Source organism: Mya arenaria, chromosome 8 (genome assembly GCF_026914265.1).
Source record: "Mya arenaria isolate MELC-2E11 chromosome 8, ASM2691426v1".
NCBI lineage: Eukaryota > Metazoa > Mollusca > Bivalvia > Myida > Myidae > Mya > Mya arenaria.
Window position 1 is genome coordinate 20317336 of NC_069129.1, and position 22298 is coordinate 20339633.

At 35.8% G+C, this 22298-nt stretch overlaps 2 protein-coding genes across 2 annotated transcripts; one reads left to right on the plus strand and one right to left on the minus strand.

Moving 5' to 3' along the window:
* Positions 1-4794: 4794 nt before the first annotated feature.
* LOC128242256 (uncharacterized) lies at positions 4795-9314 on the minus strand. Its single transcript, XM_052959348.1, has 2 exons — positions 8887-9314; positions 4795-6446 (listed from the first exon to the last, which is right to left on the minus strand). Exons 1-2 carry the CDS (start codon positions 9222-9224, stop codon positions 5045-5047), a joined length of 1740 nt encoding a protein of 579 aa, XP_052815308.1. The 5' UTR covers positions 9225-9314; the 3' UTR covers positions 4795-5044.
* A 340-nt stretch (positions 9315-9654) lies between these two features.
* LOC128244046 (ribosome biogenesis protein bop1-B-like) lies at positions 9655-18004 on the plus strand. The gene is made up of 14 exons (XM_052962063.1): positions 9655-9662; positions 10162-10306; positions 10597-10719; positions 11136-11246; positions 11743-11904; positions 12109-12189; positions 13498-13706; positions 14004-14104; positions 14485-14567; positions 15061-15246; positions 15757-15859; positions 16129-16213; positions 16850-16957; positions 17216-18004. Exons 1-14 carry the CDS (start codon positions 9655-9657, stop codon positions 17367-17369), a joined length of 1659 nt encoding a protein of 552 aa, XP_052818023.1. The 3' UTR covers positions 17370-18004.
* Positions 18005-22298: the final 4294 nt, after the last annotated feature.

Below are 22298 nucleotides of genomic sequence, written 5' to 3' on the forward strand. Positions count from 1 at the left end.
ACTGAAATTGGTACATAGGAAGAGTTTATGGAACCTTTTTATGGGATTGCTTTTGGGGCCTCTTTTGTCAAGGTCAAGGTTACTGTTACTAAAAGTAGAAATGATTAACTTTAGTTAGGGTTGACATATCTTGACAAAACTTGGAGGGAGAGTTTATTGAGGACTTCAAAGGGATTGCATTTGAGCCCTCAAAGGTCAAGGTCGCTGTTACTTAAAATAGAAAAAAACAGTTGAAACTTAATTACTTTAGTTAGGGTTGACATATCTTGACCTTACTTGGTATGTAGGAAGAGTTTATGGAGGACTTCCACGGGATTGCATTTGATGCGCCTTGGTAGAATAAAAAAACAACAAGCAAGTGTTGGCATTCTCTCTGTTTCATATATATGTTCATAATAAAATATGTTCTTGTTTGTGTTAAAATATTTAATTTATAGACTCATTTGAGTATGACTTAGGTGTCCAGTTTATTGGAATACATAGTTCATATGAAATGTCCCAGTTTTATATAACATAATGATTAATTTGATTAATAAAGGATAAAAATACACATAATTAGTTATTGTTAAAAGATGATCATAATATGAAAATTCACTTGATCCTGATCATTTTGTATATATATCCTATTATCACCATTAAATGAGTCCTTCTCCAATAACATCAATTAAATTACATTTTTTATAGCTAAGGCCACTCCTTTTTTATTTTTTATTTTTCAAGAATTTTTGGAAAAAATGTCCACCGGGTGCATACATGCCATATTTTCTGGAGACCATTCAGGGGGATTTGTTCAAAAGGCTGAAAATTCAGGGGGATTTTGGTTGTATTCAGGGGGATTTTTTTAGCAGGTCTAAGTTGGCGAAATTTTAAAGTATTTTTAGACGCAAGTACGAAAAAATGTATTCACATATAGTTTGCTTTGAAAACCTCTTAACTTTTTCATTATACAGAATTATTTTATGTCATGATTTATCATATTCTTATGATACACTGTCATGTCATACTGTAATGCACTTGCAGAACAAAATATGTCATTGGAAAAATATGTTTTCGAGACAATTAAATTAAATTTACCTTCCTCCAAAGTCTTAAAAAAATGTGCTTAATTCTATCAGCTTGATGACTTTCAGACAATAAGAGTATAGAATAAATATTATTAATTTCTTCCTTCCAAAATAGTAATATTTCTTTGCCTTTGATAATTACTACAAATTAATTGATCACTTGTTGTAAAAGTTTCCTTTTGGAATTTCACCCTTGTGGAGTTGTTTCTTTACATACAGTTTCACCCACATACTGTGGTTTCACTTACTTTGTCATTATTGCCTGATGTAAAATTTCTAAAAAAAATAATAATTTTTATCTCCCGCCGGGAGACCGGGGGATGGATCGAAAAAAAATCCCCCGCCGGGAGATATGGCATGTATGCGGAAGGTCGAAAAAAAAGGAAAAAAAAGAAGAAAAAAAGTCATACTCATTAAGGGTGAAAATCAGAGAACAACATAAAAACATTGATAATTTATATCATTTACTTAACATTTTAAATTTTTAAACTGCTATTAATGCCTGTTTTAATACACTCAAAGTTCTAATCAAACACACAGTTTAAATCTTACATACTGTGCATATAAAACATCAATGAAATTGACTATAAAACATGTTTACATGTATAAACTACACTTTTTATCAAAGATACATTGAATATCACTCAGCAAGACATTTGTTTATCTTTAAGGGTATGCTAAAGCAAAAGTGAATGCAGAACACTTAAAAACTGATCAATATTAAATTGAAAAAAAGAGAAGGCGGATTTCACGCATTAAAATACACAAAAATTGCACTGTATTAAAACAATACATTACATTTTCTAAACATTGTTTCAGTTATTTCAATATTGGAAAATGTCAATAAAGTGAAATAATTACCAAATAAGGAAGTAACATTTTATGAAGACATTTGAGCTTTAATATTGTGAAAACAATTCCTGAAAAACTAAAAACCAAACTAGACCTAGATTTGAGTTTTAATATCCCTTATTACGCGGGGTCCTAGTTGTGTTTAACCCGATCCATGCTAAGTCTGTGTATTTTCGGACCGGGATATTTACCATGGGATGTTCACCAAACACTCTTGCGCGCAGTGGTCAGAAATTGGCTCAGTGTGAGCATTATTTGATAAGCTCATAGAGAGCTGAATTTTCTACCTTCTGTACCCTGCGCGTAGGAGTGCAAATCCATTTCAAATTCAAATCTTGCAGCAAATTACCACATCAGTACATAAAAATCACATAGCAAAATAATAAATCTAGCATGTGACTTAACTTAATGTACCAATGATAGCAAACTGACAGAGAAATCCATAGTTATGTATTGGATATTTTCATCTTCTCCCAACTCCGCCATTTTTATGTATACATGCGTCCACAGGGCATCTATACTTCATGCTTGTTTATTTTTCATTTTAAAGAGTATTCATTGGTTACAACAACAAATCTCATTTATAGTGAAATATCAAGTTTATTACAAATTGAAATGGACTTATTCAAAATAGTTTTCTGTGTTGTTTTATCTAAATGTTTTGCACACAACTCCCGGCATAAGTAAATGCCATTGACACATGTGTTCAACTCTTTCATTGTTTTTACTCTACTATTAACCCAAACATGAATAAACATGTAATCTAGAATAAACACAAGCTTTACATTGACTCAATGACAAGTATTTCCAAACCATTCTGTGATTTAAAATCCAAAAACACCACCGACCGAACTTGTGAATTTAGGTCACCGGTGTCAACTTAGAAATTTTACTTTTGATTTCACCACTCACTCTTAGTGCACTGTTACTAGTATTTGATATTTAACCATAAAATGTTATAAAATATTTTTCTCACACATAATTTACAGATGTTTGTGTCTACTAATTCAATGGCAGCCGCTGACACTTTTATTTTTATGCCCCTTCGAAGAAGAGGGGTATATTGCTTTGCACATGTCGGTCGGTCGGTCCGTCGGTAGACCAAAGCTTGTCCGACTGATAACTCAACAATGCCTGAACGTATGGTCATCAAACTTGACATGAAGGTTGGGCCTGGCCAGTAGATAACCCCTATTGATTTAAGGGCTCATCGGATCAAAGGTCAAGGTCACAGTGACCTTTAATGGTAAAATAATTTTAAAGCTTGTCCGAGTGATAACTCAACAATGCCTACATCTATGTTCATCAAACTTGATATGGAAGTTGGGCCTGACCAGTAGATGACGTCTATTGTTTCTGGGGGTCATCGGGCCAAAGGTCAAGGTCACAGTGATATTGAATGGTAAAAGGTTGTCCGAGTCAAAACTCGACAATGCCTGCACCCATGGCCCTCATACTGGACTTGGAGGTTTGGCCTGACCAGTAGATGACTCCTATTGTTGTTGTTGTTGTTTTTTGGGGGGGTCATTGGGCCAAAGGTCAAGGTCAAAAATACCTTGAATGATAAAAGGTTGTCCGAGTGATAACTCAACAATACTTGCACCCATGGCCCTCAAACTTGACTTGGAGGTTTGGCCCGACCAGTAGATGACCCCTATTGATTCTCGGGGGTCAAAGGTCAAGGTCACAGTGACCTTGAAAGCAAACTTGATAATTCCTGAACCTATGGTCATCAAACTTGACATGAAGGTTGGGCCTGACCAGTAGATGACCCCTCTTGACTTTGGGGGTCATAGGGCCAAGGTCAAGGTCACAGTGACCTTGAAAACAAAATCAACAATTTCTGGACGTATGGTCATCAAACTTAACATGAAGGTTCGGCCTGACCAGTAGATGACCCCTCTTGACTTTGGGGGTCATCGGGCAAGGTCAGGGTCACAGTAACCTTTAACGCTAAAAAAGTTAACAAATCTTCTCCCAGTGATATCTCAACAATGCCCGAACCTATGATCATCAAACTTGACATGGAAGATGACCTTGAATTTAAGAGTCATCAGGTCAAAGGTCAAGTTCACAGTGACCTTGAGTGCGAAAATGTTTCGAGTGATAACTCGACAAAGCCTGCACCCATGGCTCTCAAACTTGTCTTGGAGTTGCGTCTGGCCTGTAGATGACCCCTTATGATTTTCACGGTGACCTTGAACGAAAAAAGCTTGTCTGTGTGATAACTTGTCAATGCCTGCACCCATGGCCCTCAAACTTGACATATAGATTTTTGGTGACCAGCTGATTCCTGGATTTTGAGGTCATAGAGTCAAAGGTCATGGTCATAACACACACTTTTCTCACACTTTGAATGGTCATAATCCTAAAACTACCTTAACGGCATCCAATGTCAGTGACAAATCAGCTGTCATTTTGGTCCATGCAAATTTCATTCAATTGTCCATAAAATCCTGACAACATGGCGCTCAGGGGGGGGGGGGGGCATAATGTTTGACAAACATCTCTTGTTCATCTATAAACAACAATATTTTCATGACCTAAATTGGCGGTGAAAAACAACAACCACGTGACAGTTATTGTTTGTGTTGGCTGTTAAATTTGCCAATGTTTATTGCTATTGTTAGTTTAACAACTCCTGCATATTTTAATTAATTATGCCATACAAAGAATGACTGCTATCGTCAATTCCGCCATTACCAACGGCACTGCCATAACAGTTGACTGGCTCACATGCTATCAATATAAATTGGCGAATACGGCTACGGAACAACAAACCAGTCGAGATCTTACTGCATTCGTACTCTTATCAATTCGTTTTATTTTCCTTTCGCACCAAACTCAATACGGTCGGGAAAATAATTTTGAAAAAAAGTGAAATTCATTTTTTATTTTTTTTGTACTTTTCGGAAAATTAGACACGCCGGTTTTGTAAACCAATTTATATAAAAGTAGTGGCCTAACTATAATCTATAAAATAAAATGTCAAACACAAAATGCACACATAATTACAATGTCACTAGGTTGTATCGAATGTCTGTGTAACAGTGTTTCCATTCAGCACATCATCAACTAGATCTCTGTTAAAAACTGATTCATGCTGTAGACCTTTTCCCTCTGTCTCTCTACTGAAGTTCCACCACCAGAATATTATCTTGCTTTCCCCCAACAATGAGCCTGCCAGTGTATGGGCTGTACCAAGCTGCCTTTGGACAGTTGATACCATCTTCTTTTCTGACCAGTGTGGCCAGCTTCTTCTTGCCTTCCTGATCAACCTGTACCACCATGTTGTTGTACCATGAACACACAAACACATGGCCGTCCTCACTCACATGTACATCACATGCTGTACTAATGTCTGGATCCTTTAGTGTAGCTACAATGCTGCCATTCATATCAATTGTAAATAGTTTGGGATCGTAATAGTTACAAATGTAGATCTTATTGCCATCTTGGTTCAAAGCAAAGTGAATCACTGTCTGCCTTCCTGATCTGTTTTCAAGTATCTTCTTGACTTGCTTGCCAGCGTGGGTGTAGATGTACAGGGCTGTTATGGAGCCCACATACAGCTGTTCTTCATGGTGCCTGATGGACACACAGTCATGGTCAACTGAGAACTTTCTTGTCATCGTGATAGTGCCAGCTGACACAGTGAGAAAGTGGACCTCATGAGTGACATCTTCAGGCCAGTTTACTGCTACAGCCACCTGATTTCCACTGATATGACATATGTCCTGGGGCTCTATAGGGACATCACACTGGGCTATTACCTTATAGTCCCTGTTCAATACCTTAACGCTGTTGTTGCGGTCATCTGCAATAACAATCTCTCCTGATGGAAGTTCTGTTATACCAATGATAGAACAGTTTTTTGTCTCTGGCTTGATTTTCACATTGAATGTTGATTTTTTCCCAGTCTTGAAAACCCTGGAGATATGAGTCTGTTTAGAAGACTTATTTTCGGACAGCTGATGACCAATCTTTATTTCTAAGTTTTCTTGGACATTTCCCAGTATGTTAAAATCAGACAGTAGTTGTGTAATTGTGGTTTCAGGCTTGAATGTTGCAGTCAGTTCAGGTTTGGTTGACAACTCCTGGAGCAGGCTCTTGGCCTCTGCCATCTTCTTTTCACACTTCCTGAAACCAATGTAGGAGCTTGGTTCATTGTCCTTGCACTGGGCTTGGATTGTGTCCATCAAGGCCTTCAGCTGGTCGTGTATGCTTGTGCAGGAGTCGATGTCATTCTGAAGTGTGTCATCCAGGTTAGCCAGGACACTGTTCATCTGTTCCACTGTCTTCTTCTCCAGCTCATCTAGCAGCTGGTTCAGTTTCTTCCTAAGGTCCTTGATCTTTGTCAGCATGGACCTGCCAGAGGTCTTCAAGGAGCATTGGTTCTTCTTTCTGACCTCTCTTACCTGATTCAGACTTGTTGTTACCTTAGCAACCTTAGATGGAAGCTGCTTGAAGTAAGCCATCGTGTGTATGCCCTTGGCCAGGTCCGAGATCAAATTGATGCTTCTGCACATCCTGTTGTAGAGAGAATGAAATAAAGAAAATTAGTGACGAGAGGACATATCATAGAATCAAAAATGAAGTTATAAGTGTGAACAGTCTTTGATTTCTGTGAAAAGATAAACAAGTTAATCCAAATATTTATCAACAGGCCATTGATTGAACTATAGTCTATACCTTATTATGTGTGTGCAAGTGTTTTTTGTCTAAGAATATGTTTTTGTTGTCTCTTTGTTTTTCCATGATATGGCCTTGGTGCCTTTCAACTTTTCTAAAGGCCACGCCAAATTGATATTTCGTTACACAGATATACAACACCTTTTTGGTATAGTTTATGCCTCTGAAGTTGCAAATAGTAATCGGACTGTCCATCCAATGTCCCAGTGGTTTCCGATCAATAACTGAATTATGCTTAGGCCTAGAGACATACACCTTGATATGTAATGACCAGTAGATGATTTTTTGGTCAATTGGTCAATGGTCAAGGTAGTGGTGACATCAAGCTGTAAATTATTTTCCAATAAATAACTGGGGAAGGCTGTTGCCCATATACCTCAAACCTGGTTGGCAGGTTGGTAACGAGCCGCAGATGCACACTATTGATTTTAAAGGTCATGAGTTAAAGGTCAAGATCTTGCAGACCTGAAGCTGAAAATCTGTTTTTGATAAAGATCCGAAGAAACTAAGACCCAGTATTCAAAATATTGGTGGGTAGGTTGGAAAACAGCAGCATATTAACCATATTGATTTTGATGTCAGTTAGACAAAAGTCAAGGTTGTGATGACCTCAAGCTGAAAATCAATTTGCAGCACATATACCTCAAACTTGGTACACAGGTTGGTAATGACCAGCAGATCAGTGATATTTATTTTGAGGTCGGTAGGTGAAAGGTAAGGTTAAGGTGACCTCAAGCTTAAAATCTGTTCTTCATCAATAACTGAAGAACTCGAACTTGTCATTTCCTTGAACATACATTGCTCTTGTTACAGATCAATATTTCCATTACTTTATAAGAAGGTAGGGTAGGTCATCATGCATATGTGTTACATAATCAAGGCTATCTGTCCATATGCAGTCTCAAAAGTCGGTCCTACTGGGTCTATCTGGAGCATATGTCACATATTATCATGTGACATCTCTTGTTTATATTTTCTTGCGAACTAAACTGTTTTTCACAAAAGAACTTTATATATTTTTATAAAAAGCAAATCCATGATGCATCAAAAGCAATAACATGTAATAATATTATTGATCACAAGCTATACCTTGGTTGCTGCTTGCAGTTTATTTAGCCATCACATATTTTTATGTATTACACATGTGTAATTTAACACTTTTTTAGTCAGAAAATGTTTTACTCCGCATGTTTGTAAACAAATTAATTGGCAAAAATAATTGCTTAAATTTGCAATATTCTAGCAAGTCATGCCTTAAATTCTCATTTTGTATTTATGATAGGGGTTTATTTGAGAACAATATTACATTTTCTGTACTTGCTTTGTATAAACAGGAAATGATGTCATAAACATATAACACATTATGATGTTATTTTACCAGATATGAGAATCAGATTTTGTTTAAGTATATTGTTTTTGTTATTCTTACTGGATATCGTTTTATTGTGTATTAACATAATTTAAACGATCAGATTTTTTCTGTGGTTTCTGTGTATCATTCCGGGTACAACATTTCTGGAATGCATGTAGCGAGGGAAATGGCGTTGCTTTGTTGTATTTGGCTCATGATCACTAGAACAGGTGAAATAGGTAGGTTGATCTTGCTATTTTCTACTGGAAAAGCATGTGATATAAAGAATCTGACACTCATCATCATATCATACATAATTTTATTCAACTCATCCATGAATTGTGTTAGTTAGTTTGCCAAAGGCTCGCTTTCTAACATTTATTTCCTGAACTCTTTGAGTTCAATTGTGTATCATATGGCGTCTATTTATGTCACTTCTGACAGACTGAAACAGTTGTATAAGATGAATTATCTTTGTGGTATTTCCTTTATATCACACTTACAACTGTTAATTAAGTTATAATGATTCAAGGTTATCATTCTTAATGCTCAAATATGGAAAACTATATTTATATTCTTATTTCACCTGCTTATTGCTTTTTCACCTGCTTATTGCTTTTCATTTTGATCACAATCTATATATCTGTGGACCTAGTTAGAGCTCATTTTGATTAGATTTGGTTGTTAGTGAGGACCTGTTTAAGATTTAATTTGATTTATGACTTCTACAACAATCATAAACAATGAAAATAAAACAAGATTAGACTCATTACAAAGGTTTTTAACAATCAGTTATGTTTAAGGAAGTAACAACTTGCTTTTCTCTTAATCTTGGCCACATAAATCCTATAATTATCAAAGATTTAATAACTTGTTACCAATATTACTTTGTCTGACTTCTTGAATCATATTAAGTAAATCACAAACCTGTGATTCAAGGTCACACAGAGTTGGCAGCACATCTCAGCGTGGTCCTCACACATAAGTTCAATGACCTTACTAGAGTGAAGGTCACATGAAATGAAGGTGTCGCCCCGCCCTCCCCATTTGTCCACATCCTCATAGCCCAACACAATATGCTTTTTCAGGATTTTGGAGTGAAATGTCAGGCATTGGTCACAGTAGTACTTTGAGCAATCCCTACAGAAATACTTGGCTTCAGTATTTAGCTTGTCTTCTTGACACGGAGAGCAGACAAAGTCATGGATCAAATCAGATGCCATTGACATTGAGCCTTTCAAGGACCCAGTGAGCTTTGAAGCCATTTTAAACCAGAAAGTTTGAGTATTCCATGCAATATTTCTGTTAAATGTCACAACTTTAAGCAAGATTTCAGTATTGAAGCTTTTGCGTCAACAAATCTTAACAAGGAAGTAAAATGCATTCGTTGATATCTGATAGCTGTGAATAATCACATTGAAGGAGAGTCATTTTATAATGCATGTTTATCATCATAAATTTTAACCTAACCAAAGGTGCAGAGATATGAATATTTTTATTCAAACAGGCTATTATCTGCAAATAAAAATATTAGCTATCATCAAAATCAACATGTTCTTTTGACTCTACCGATTCTAACTAAATATCCAGAAAGAGGCATAGAATGCTATTTGAAGCAGAGATTAAATAAACAATATATATAACTCTTTACATAGTTATATAGATAAGAAGGTATCCAACAATGTTTTCGCTGAAATGTTCAAGTAATAACCACATAACATAACTAATTCCTTGAAAGGTGAAAATGAATGAAATGTTAATTTAGTTATAAAAATTTCCATCTTTGTTCTAAAGGGCCTCCTAGGATCCCCTGTATCCTTTTTGTACTTTCAGAAATAATGTACAATACAATGAATACATGCATATTTTGGTACCAATCTTTTGATTTTTTTTATTTTTTTTTAGATTTGTTTAAATAAGGAAAATAAAAAAATAAAAAGCCTACCTACCCTACCTGTTTTTGAAACGAATGTAACCCTAACCAAATCATTTTATTTTTTTGCTTGAGCGACCTTCATACATGTAGTATATTATGATGCCTGGCCCCTGGAACTTATATTTGACAGGAAGTCCCCCAAAAGATACCAAACATACACCTGAACAAATACAAACTTATACACTACTGTTCGGCTATTGTAATCATTATTTTTGTTTTGATACTATTCTTTTGGTAGCATTTCATAAATAATACATTCATAACAGTATTTTTGAATTATCTGAATGTGTATCTAATTCTGTGTTTCAGTCGTGGGTAGACTGGTTTTCCAGTGAAGTGATGATTCACCCCCTTTCAAACCAACCCGAACACAAGAGGAGCTTTATACCCTCCAAATGGGAAAAACTCAAGGTTGGTAATTCTTATTTGGTACTCAGGAAGTATCTTGGTCATGGGTTGACTTATTTTTCAATGAAATGATAAATTATCTCTGATCCAACTGCCAGCAACACAGGAGTTTCATACTCTCCAATTCATAGAAAATCAGGGTAGGTAGTTCTAAATGAGATTCATTTCTCAAAAAATAAAAGAAGTTGAAATAAAAAGGTTGAACTGGAGGAAGCCTACAAGTATGATGAGAAAGCAATACCTGGGAGTATTATTCTTTTCAGTGACATAATATTGAACATTCTCTTTTACAGGTGGGTCAGATGGTGCATGCCCTGAAGATGGGCTGGATGAAACCTAGCAAGCCAGATGATGAAAAAGATGAGGAGGAGGATGACGAGCCAAATTTCTACATGATCTGGAATGATGACGATGACGTGAGTCGAGATTACACAATAATTCTTTTGTAGATTGAGGAAAATCATTTTCAGCTTATCTGATTTTCAAGAAGTATGATAGCCTTAATATTGTCTTAGCGAATTACTCAGAATCCGTTGAAGATATTCTGATGACACTTGGAACACATGTTTCCACTGATATTTCCCACATGCAAAACACTGCTGACTTTAATAGTTGTTGAGTTAACCCTTTTTATGGTAAAAGACAGACAAGCATTATTCTTATCTCTTGAGTTCTCTTGTTATAGATTTGCATTCTGGTAGATTTCTTTCTTTAAATGAATATTTATTTCATGGTTCTCTTTAAACCCTTCAAAGTAGTTCGTAAATGTTTGATGACATAGTTTTAATACCTTAAACAAAAAGGAAGATATTTAAATCATTTTCGTTTACAGTCTGAGATGAACAAGCGATACCGCCAGCATATCCCGGCGCCAAAGACATCACTGCCTGGGCACGCAGAGAGCTACAATCCTCCACCAGAGTACCTCCTCACTAAAGAAGAGGTTTGTTATGGCTTTAAAGAGCACATGCTTCAGTAAGGTTGCACTATATATATGTAACCAAAAAACTGTTCGAAATAAATGTTTTAAACTACAATTTCTCATTATTTAGTTTTTAGTTTTAAATGGGGAACGGGCAAAAGCAAGCATACTTTGTCCCATATAACTATTACCTTAAATAAAAATGTTGAACATTTATTACATGTATACACGTGTATCTAAGTGCAATTACAAGTACAATAATTTCTGTTAAAAGGTAATGAATGTACTGTCATGCAAAATCTGTTGCAACATAGATTCACAGGGAAGATGGGATTGTTTTCACAGGAATGAGGGGGTTGTTTTGGCATTCTAGTATGTTATCTAAATTATCTATATCTTTTTTTCAGTGACCTTTTCCAGAAACAAATATGTGTGCGCCTGACAGGTGACACATCCGATTGGTGTAATTTTAGTAACTTTTACTCTAACGATATTTATACTTTCATTATACTTTCAGGAAGAGCGTTGGAAAGACAAAGACCCAGAGGATAGAAGAGTCAACTTCATACCCAAGAAGTTTTCCAACCTACGCACTGTTCCTGGTTACTCCACATTTATACAGGAGAGGTTTGAGCGATGCCTGGATCTGTACCTGTGTCCAAGACAGAGGAAAATGAGGGCAAGTGCCATAGAGAGATAGTGGGTTTTCTGTAAACTAATCTCCAGGGATTGATCTTAAATCTTAGTGGCCAGAATTTCCTTGTGAAAATGGTTTTAGAAATTTATAAGACATACCCAATAAAAACAAATTGCTAATACCAAAACACATATTTATGTCTCTTATGATTTACCATATTGTAAACGTTTTCTAATATTTTTGCAGATGAATGTTGATCCAGAAGATTTGATACCCAAACTGCCCAAACCCAAAGACCTTCAGCCTTTCCCTACCACACAGTCATTGGTAAGTTTATCAATTTCTATGCCCACAAAGGGAGTCATATAGTAGTCACAGTAATTATGTCTCCTCCATTCATAAGGAGACATATTGTTTTTGCCCTAACCGTCAGTCAGTCCGTCAGTCAGTCTGTACGTCACACTTTGTTTTCTTCTCAATAACTATAGAACGCTTAGACCCAGGAAATTCATACTTGGTATGCTAGTTGGTCATAATGAGTAGATGACCCCTATTGATTTTGGGGTCACTAGGTCAAAGGTCAAGGTCGCCGTGACCTTGAGGTGAAGAAACGGTTTCCACTCAATAACTAAAGAACGCTTGCACCCAGGAACTTCATACTTGGTATGCAAGTTGGTCATGACTAGTAGATGACCGCTATTGATTTTGTGATCAGTCCGTTAGTCAGTCAGTCAGTCCGTCAGTCCGTACGTCACACTTTGTTTCCGCTCAATGAATAAAAAACACTTGCACCAAGGAACTTCATACTTTGTATGCTAGTCGGTCATGACTAATAGATGACCCCTATCGATTTTGAGATCAGTAGGTCCAAGGTCAAGGCTGCCGTGACCTTGAGGTGAAGAAACGGTTACCGCTCAGTAACTAAAGAACACTTGCACCCAAGAACTTAATACTTGGTATGCAATTTGGTCATGTAGATGATCCTTAATGATTTTGTGATCAGTAGGTCAAAGTTCAAGGTCACAATGACCTTTAGCTGAAAAATGGTTTCCGATCAATAATTGAATAACGCTTGCGCCCAGTAACTTCATACTATGCAATGGTTAATTTTACCATGCCAACAAGGCCAATTAGGGTCATTTGCCACATTCCTGTGATAGCTCCTGATCATTTTTTCCTGAAACAAAAGTCTAAATAAACCATAAAAAATGAATATATTGTCAGGCTTATATGAATGGTAAGTCAAAATACAAAAAAAAAAAAAATGAAGCTAACAGAAACTAAGTTTCAGTCTTATCTTGACAAAACATATGCAAGGGTCATACACGGGCATGGTTCATTTCAGGCAGCGAGATTTTGGGTGGATATGAACCTGACAAACGTACAAACATGGTATATCTAATCCAAGAATTTACAAATGTCTAAGTATGTTGTGTGACTGTTGACCCAAACAGTCAGCAAGATATTATGATAAATAAAAAAGGAGCATATTCTCGTTATGTTTCCATATTTTGTCCACATAAGAGTTACCAGGGTCACCAATGATATGATCTTTTATGTGCCGCAGACCCCAGAATTTTGGTACGATGTTAAACGTAAAGCAATTAGTAAAGAATGTTTACTTCTGTCCCACAGATCTACAAGGGACACACAGGCATGGTACGTTGTGTGACAGTTGACCCTAGCGGTCAATGGATAGCGAGCGGTGGAGACGATGGAACTGTTAGGGTTTGGGAAGTTTCAACAGCCCGGTGCTTGAAGACGACGCTTGTCCATGGAGGAGGGAAAGTCAAGTGTATAGCATGGAATCCAAACCCTGCTGTATGCCTGGTTGCTGTTGTGAGGTTAGTCATTCAACAATTTATTTCAGAATGTATACAAGTCCATGGATTTGTTGTCTCAAATGTCATAGAAGTCCATTTTTCAGTTATGCTTATAGTCGCCAGACATTCAGTATATTTGTGTTTACATTTGCGAAACACAGTTGTTTTAATCATTCAACTTAAGGCTCATATGATAAGTTATGAAGGATAAACCAGTGGCTTTAGAAATTTTGTTTGCTCTTTGAGTTTTATACAAACCATAAAAGAAATGCATAAGGGCTGTCATAACATGTTTATATTGAAATTTTCTTTAACCAGCGACCGAAGCGTAATGCTGCTGAATCCCGGAGTCGGAGATAAACTCCAGCTGTCCAATACAGACACCATGCTGGAACAGACACAGCCTGTTGACAACCAAGGTACGTAAAGCAGTAAGGTTGCGATATTATAGAGTTGGAACCTGTAAGTGTTCGATATTTTCACTACTAGAAAATCTGGGTTATGCCCCTTTTTAGTTTGTCAGTTTTTTTGTCAAAAGAAGTTTTGGTATTGTAAATGCCGATGTGTCATTGTAATAGGTTTTAGCTTCATAATTTTGATCATCAACTTGAACTTCAATTAACAATATGATGTTTTTAAAAAAAGAAAAAGATTTTTCAAATACACTCCATTGACTGACCAAGGAAATATTTTAGATAAAACTGCCATTGGCCATGTAAAATTTTTGAAATTTGCCATTGACCGACCATAGAAATATTTTTAGAAAACAGCCTTGACTATTGAAATATTTCTTTTACAGATGCCAAGGTTCCTGTTGCATGGAACGTGTGTGAAGGGAAAGAGTTTGAAGCAGGCTTTCGACTGAATCTCTCACACGGACATGTAAGTCTGTTCATCTGTTGACGTAGTAAAAAATGAAAGTAAATTTGTATTTATTTTGCTTTGCCCAGTGATTAGGGTACTCACTTACACCAATTTTAGGGTGGGAGTGGTCTAGCCGAAAAGTTAATTGTTTCTCACCTGATAAGATGTGGTTCAAGTCTCATCAGGAATTTTGTTAATGGCCTTTCAAAACTAGTACTGGTTTCTGCCCAGGAAATCGACTAAAGCTAGATTCTATAAGCTTTCAGCCCAAAAATAATCAGTATAAACATAGCATGGGTGCTTGTGAGTTTGGTTATTGGCATCCATGTCAGACAAATAAGTTTGCTCAAAATGCTCTGGTCACTGCAGCAAAAGAAGACCTCACTCCCACGTACCACTGTTCTTAAAAGCTATTGAGAAAACAAACTTTGGCAATAAAATATTTGCAGCATTTTGTGAGATATTGCATTCACTTTGTAGAATATTAACTATGTGTTGTCTTATTTTCCAGGACGTCTCCCAGGTGACATGGCATTCCAAGGGAGACTACTTCGCCACGGTAATGCCCCAAGGACAATCGCGATCAGTGCTTATACACCAGTTGTCACGGAAACGCTCACAAAACCCGTTCTCCAAGTCCAAGGGCATTGTACAGTGTGTGAGATTCCATCCACTGAGACCTTTCCTGTTTGTTGCAGTAAGCTGTTTTACTATTACTAGCTTTGATGTTTGCGTTAAACAACATACAGTAAAATGCTCAATATGGTATCTTTTTTATCTGTATTTAAACTACCTCTATGATATATGTAATGTGTTTAGCATTGAAATAGTTGTGTATATACGCTTGGGTCTTGGTCATTCCACTATCTATACCATGTGTAAAGATGAAAGGGCTAGTCCATGTACCCTACTTTGAACATGATTTTCCCATACTGGAACAGACCTCAGGATATTTTTCTGGATTGACAATTATCAGTTGTTAGAACCCCTGATAGTGCAAAAACATTTTCTTTGGCCAGGACTAAAAAGTTGACTTAAGTTATTTAACTTGGTACACACGTCGCCAGGGACAATATGCATTTGTTAAGTAATTCCCATAACTCCTATATGTTATTGTCAAATTATGCCCAATACGAGCTCCTTTGTTAGTCTAAGAGTTTGAATATTTGTTTGAATACTGTTAAAATCATTACTATCGACTTTCCAGACACAGAGGTTTGTGAGAGTTTACAATCTGCTGAAACAAGAGCTGAGCAAGAAGCTGATGACCAACTGCAAGTGGGTGTCCAGTCTTGCAGTGCACCCTGAAGGTAGGCTAGCTTGACCATTAACAAAAATCTACTTATTAGAATAGTGAGTTGTTTCCAAAGGGACAAAATGTAATTTAATACATTGAGCTGTATACAGCAGTTAGTCATTTTGTACATTATGTAAAAGTTATTTACACTTATTAACACTAAAACTTATTTCACTTTGTAGATGGTGGCATTTTCATATACCTTTCTTAAACAAACAGAAATTGACCTAGATATGTAGACTTATTTCTTAATTTAGTTTTAAGTTTTTTTTCTTGTTTTAGGTGATAATCTGTTAATTGGCAGCTATGATAGCAGGTTGAGCTGGTTTGACCTGGACCTTTCCACCAAACCGTACCAGACTCTCAAGTAAGTTTTAAAAAGTTAAAAAATCTTGTAGAAATTTAATAATATAGTCTTGAAAAACTTCAAGGTGTACCAAAGAGGTGGAGCCTGGTGACAAACACCGGGCTGTTGACATATTCGAATCTTCACTTACCATTGCTTAATACAATGTCATAATGGTCAGTCAGTTCATTTAAAAGAAACACCAGGTTCTCTACAGAAACAGACAATATCTACAGAAACAGACAATATAAATATTAAGTATTAACCGCCAACGTGTTGGCTGTTTTCCAATTGCTTTTCCACTGCACTGGACTTATAGTCACTAAAGTCTTAAGACTGAGTATTTAAAGAGACTCAGAATCAGAAAAGCAAAATTTTAACTTGGCTGTATAAATGCTATTGCTATACCAAAAATGTAAAAGGGTGTTGTATCTGTCACAAATAACCTGTTCTACAATAAACAGACATAACAAATATGTGTATTTTTATAACCTCAAATGGCTTAGAAAGAAGGTTTACAAAGTAAATTGAATAAACTTAGGTAACACTAAAAGGTCTTTCGTCCTGTGTGTTACCATAGTGGCAACACATATTTTCCTCCATCAGCAATAACTGCTCCATTATGCACATGTCTATTGTAATTTCTTTGATCTGTAGACACCACAAGAAAGCGATCCGTCAAGTATGTTATCACCGTCGTTACCCATTGTTTGCCTCTGTCAGCGATGACTGCTCCATCATTGTGTGTCACGGAATGGTCTACAAGTAAGTTTTTTCTACATATTGTTTGTCTTTTTTATGCTGATATTTCTTCACAGTTGATGCAAGACGGCTGTATAAAGGAATGATGTTACATACATTGACATTTTTGTATGTAGTATTCTCGATTGCCGAAATACTGCCATGAACAAATAATACAAATATACAAACATGCTACATCTCCAGTTTTAGTAATATATTATTTGTAATAATATATACCTACTTTCATTTCTTTGGACTTCAAAATATATTCTGTCTTTGCAGTGATATGCTACAAAACCCATTGATTGTACCAGTGAAGGTCTTACGAGGACACACGCCAGAAAAAGACGTTGGCATCCTAGACTGTGTGTTCCACCCGACACAACCCTGGATTTTCTCTGCAGGGGCAGACTCAACCATTAGACTGTTTACTTGAGATTGGCTGTTTTACTGTGTTATATAATATGAACTGTTATTTTACCGGTAAATTTTTGCTGGGATGAAGATGAAAATTGTGTTCAGATGCTCTCGGTTGGTTCATTTTGTAAATAGAAAATATGAACTGTTGTCGTTTTGAACTCTCGAGGGATAAAATGGTGAATATTGCGGATGTTTTATCCTTGTTAGTTATGTGCGTTATATAGAGTACTGTAATTGTTTTGAACTCTTATGCTTCTAAACAAAACAGTTTCAGAATTAAATGATGAAAAAGTACAGAATAATCAGATTTGTACATTAACGACCAGGTTGATAAATTCATTCTGTGTAAATTTGGTTTGTAATAAATTGTAAGATGCCATTTTGCACAACCAAGAGAATCAAGACGTCCTTTTATCAGCAATTAATAGTATACCTTTACTTTGCTGGAACCCTAGACGACTTGAGAATCAAGGCGTCACTTTCATCAGCATTCAACCTGTTCTTGTTACAATGACGTACATGTAATAGCTACGCTCCAAGTAATAAACATTTCATTTGTGAAACAGGTCTTGTACTATATATTGATGAAGACTTGAACAATATATATGGTCCTGGTTGCATCAGCAATAACAAGAGCACTGCGGAGAACTACTTTGTGTGATTTAAGCCGAACAAGGGCATGACTCGACAATTAGCATATCCAGAGTTTTTGGCTTTCTGCCCATAGGACAATATATTGTCACTAGTCAATACATTATCACTGGTAAAATGTGAAAATGGTTTCATAATTTTGTAATGAGTTTTGAGTCATAGCCAGTGTTAACGTTCTAGCACAACCATGTTAACAATTTGGGTTAAAACCAGCTTTGTTTTGCCAGTCAGAATAAGGTGCTATTTGTATTGCTCCTCGAAGAATCCATGTTTTTGTCCACTCATCCATTTCAATTTTATGCCTGCATTAAATTTTTTGGGCTAACTGCAGTATTTTGAAATAAGTTGACACGTGAAAGGTTAATATCCAGAACTCCTAGTTTGCTAAAAGGATTTCTAACTGCTAAATTTAAACATTCAGCTAATCAAACCTATACAAACAATGGCACATACTACAGATAATAATGTCGATAAAAAGCCGACCATGTTGGACAATGATGATGACTTAGCTGATACAAAGCCGACCATGTTTTTGGACAACGATGAAAGTAAACCATCTGCCTCGAAAGTTAAATTTGATGAGTATGCCGAATAGACGCCAGATGAAGAGGTAAAAAACTCATCTTTAAAAGGACCTCGTTGTACATATACATATATATACATATATAATTATAAACAGTTCGAGGAAAATGTATTATGAAAATGTCTTATTGCCACTGATGCTGTTTTATGTGATCTTGTTTGCTGTTAAATCAAACAACTTTAAAATTAAGATCAGCTAGATCTCTGATAGCTCCATTAACCTTAATGTAACATTTCGATGCCTGGTGATCCCATATAAATTTGGTATAATTTAGGAGATATATGACTGCTGATAACTGAATAACAAAAACAAGGTATACATATAGTTTTAGTTTTTTCATTTTGTTATATATTTCAAATGAAACGGAAAGAAAATGAGCTATTTGCAATCTTACAAGGTCCAAAATATCAATTTGTTATGTTAAAATTCTGTTATGATTTGGGTTTCTTTTCCTGCACACAAAACCCCTTTAAACGATGCCAAAATAATATGAGATCAACACGCATCTAATAACAACATATTTGTTGGTCGGATTCCTCAACATAAAGAAAATGGTTGGTAATTCTTGTATGTTGTTTGTACGTTAAATTATGATTGCAAACTCTTGTTGAACAATACACTACAACTGTTATGTAGAATTGTTTAAGGAAACATTCAGCCAAATAAGTTAAGGGTCACCTATTATAGGAATTGTTCAATAACTGGCATCGGCCAAAATATCCTTTGAGGAAGATTGTTAACAGCGATATCGATGAAGACGTTAGAGTGTAGGAGAGTATAGGCTAGAGGTATACGTGAATAAAACCTGAATGTAAAACATGTTGTTTCAAACACTGACCCTTGATTAATTTCGTTGTGTGTAATGTATGTTATCTACTGAACTAAAATATGTTAACTTATAGATGTTGTTATGATTTATAATGAAAAAGGACAACAGTGACTTTGGTGATGTTTTAGAAAGACTTTGCACATTTTAGTTTTAACTTCAACAGCTCAACATCCTATATTTAATTTCTACTACAGGATATCCGTAACACTGTTGGTAACATCCCAATGGAATGGTACAATAATTACAAACACATTGGCTACGATGTTGAGGGACGACGCCTGATTAAACCACAGCAGGGAGATAACTTGGATGACTTCCTGAATAAAGTTGATAATCCTAACTACTGGTAGGAAGATTTGGATTGTCTCTCTTGTATTAATTGTATTAAGGTTACTTTCAGGTACAATTCATTGTAAACATATATTATATATCCATTTTAAGTTACAAGGACCATGCAAAATACTTGAAGCTTTAACGCGCTGAAAACTCATTTTCTATACTTTCTGTTATTTGTCTGTTTAGAACTTGGCAATTTTCTTATCAAACCCACGAAAATATTACTTGGTTCGTGGGTCAGGCGATTTTTATGACCTCTGCATGTATAGTTATGACATGTATGGTTTAGAAGAGAAATGGATTTGAAGCCAATACATGGACTCTCTTGGCCTGCTAAATAGGACATAATGGGACATGATTACATACAGTCTCAAGTCCAAAGTCAGACTCAGCAGGCAAATCTACAAATTTTTATTTAATTGTAACTTTTTTATAATTCATAATTTATGATAAAATTTTCTGAATTTTATTAATTTTTAGAATTGTCAATTTTTTTTCTTTTTTGTCAAACATATGGAGTAAAGTTATTTTTTGTGATTTAATGAAACTGCTTTTCTGCGCCTGAGTCTAGACTCGGACTTGCGACCGTTCGCATTCATGGGCCCTGAACTGGTTTCTACCTCGGAAATGAGAAATTAAGTAATATAAATAAGTGTAAATTGAATAAATGATAAATAACCTTACTGAATAACATAAACTAAAGCCAAGGCAAATCCTTGAATATGGTGTTTGATCACTTAGCCTACGAAAAAGAATTTTTAAGCGAATGACATTAGAGCCTGTTTATAAATCATTCGTAGGCCTTAAACTATTGGATAAGAAAGCTGTAAATCTAACACTGGTGTTTGGCATGATTTTTATAAAAAAAACTGTTTTGTATGAATGCCAAAAAGTACAAGCCCATCAGCATTATTACTAGCCTTTTACCTTAGGGCAGGTGTGTTTTTCCACTGACTGGTAGCTAATAAATGCTTTCATTTTATCAGGCGTACAGTTTAAAACAAGTTGACCGGTCAGAACATTGTGCTGAGCATGGAATATGTCGAGTTGATACAGAATCTACAGATAAAGAAACATCCAGTACTCGCTAATGAGGAACAATATGAGGTAAGCTATTTCCTCTTTAGCATTTTGAGATTTGAATTAAGACACACAATCACAAAACACACTGCGCTTTGTGTACCAGTCCATTTTTGATATGATGCTGTAAAGTCTTATTCAAGCATGCCCTCAGCAACGAAGGAGTTTGTTTCCCAAAAGATTCGATTGAAACAGCTTTGGAAGTGAACATGTTTGTGGTTTATCCAGGGCTATGTCACAGTTTAACACTCTTTTCATTTGTTTGACGTTTTTTTTATTTTAAAATCCGTTTGAAATACAGGCTAACTACAATGTGCAGAGGGTATATAGTAAAAACTAGCTTGCTTTAAAGTCATACGTAGAGGTGAAAAAGGTCATAGATTTTTCCCCCATGCTATGCAGTGGGAGACATTGTTTTTAGCTTAATGTTTTGGTATTTGCTCTGTATCTCGTCAATCCCGTAAAGGATTTTCATGAAACTCGAATGTTTACCACACAGATGATGTGCAGATCCCATATTCCAGTTGCACCACTGCAGGGTCAAGTTATAGATATCTACTGTGTATCTCCTAAACTCCTTGAAGGTTTGAATGATATATGGGATAAAAAATCTCGTAAGGACATCGGATGAAACATGTTTTCCAGTCAGGCCATCTCAAAATCAATACCACAGTTCAGTGTAGGGGAAAAGGAAGAGATAAGTGATTGATCATTCTCTTAAGACGTAAAACCATTATAATGTAATGTGGCGGGGGAAGCAATTTACCTGGTTCAGGTGGGTGACTTTAATGCTCATTTGGCTATTTATGCAGTCATGTATTTGTAAATAATGTGTTGTAGGCAAGATAGTGACAACAGTGCATGGTAAGAGACATTATGTTCTGTCCAAAAATAACTGTCTAGTTATTGATTTTTAGCTTGTCTGTTGGGCTGTTGTAATAGCCTTGGTGTCTTTGGCGACAGTGGCGGCATCAGCTACTTCGTGTAAAAATATAAACCTTGCCCATAACTTAAGGACTGTTGCAAAGTAATCAAATTGTACTTGATACACATTTTGTCAGATTCTACACGCATATGAACAGCAAGGTCCATCACTCTGACTATGCTAATTATTCAGTTGTGCCTCATGCAATGTGATATAGCTGATAATAAATGTTCTATTCAGCCTATTTTACCTCTACATATTCTGTAGAGTTACTGGTATATCATAGCGTAGGTTCCGAAGATGATTTACTGGTTGAAGGCAATGGTTCTACTAGGGAAGACATGTTGTACTATTTTCACATTAAACATAACAAGCTTGTTTATTCACATTATGGTTTATTGAAATAAATAGTGCATATTAAATAACCGATTATTTAAGCATAATGCTTAATTTAGGAAACAATACAAATGATTAGTTATTGTTGAAACAATGATCATAGTATAAAAAATCACTTTATCCTGATCATTTTGTATTTTCTTCT

What these genes read in the sequence shown, in the direction of transcription:
- LOC128244046 (XM_052962063.1), top strand. An exon ending in TGCCTGGTTGCTGTTGTGAG is followed by an intron (nt 13,707 to 14,003) that starts GTTAGTCATTCA and finishes TTCTTTAACCAG; the next exon opens with CGACCGAAGCGTAATGCTGC. An exon ending in TGAATCTCTCACACGGACAT is followed by an intron (nt 14,568 to 15,060) that starts GTAAGTCTGTTC and finishes CTTATTTTCCAG; the next exon opens with GACGTCTCCCAGGTGACATG.
- LOC128242256 (XM_052959348.1), bottom strand. Translation starts at nt 9,224, where the DNA reads ATGGCTTCAAAGCTCACTGGGTCCTTGAAAGGCTCAATGTCAATGGCA. An exon ending in TGTGTGACCTTGAATCACAG is followed by an intron (nt 6,447 to 8,886) that starts GTTTGTGATTTA and finishes TCTCTACAACAG; the next exon opens with GATGTGCAGAAGCATCAATT.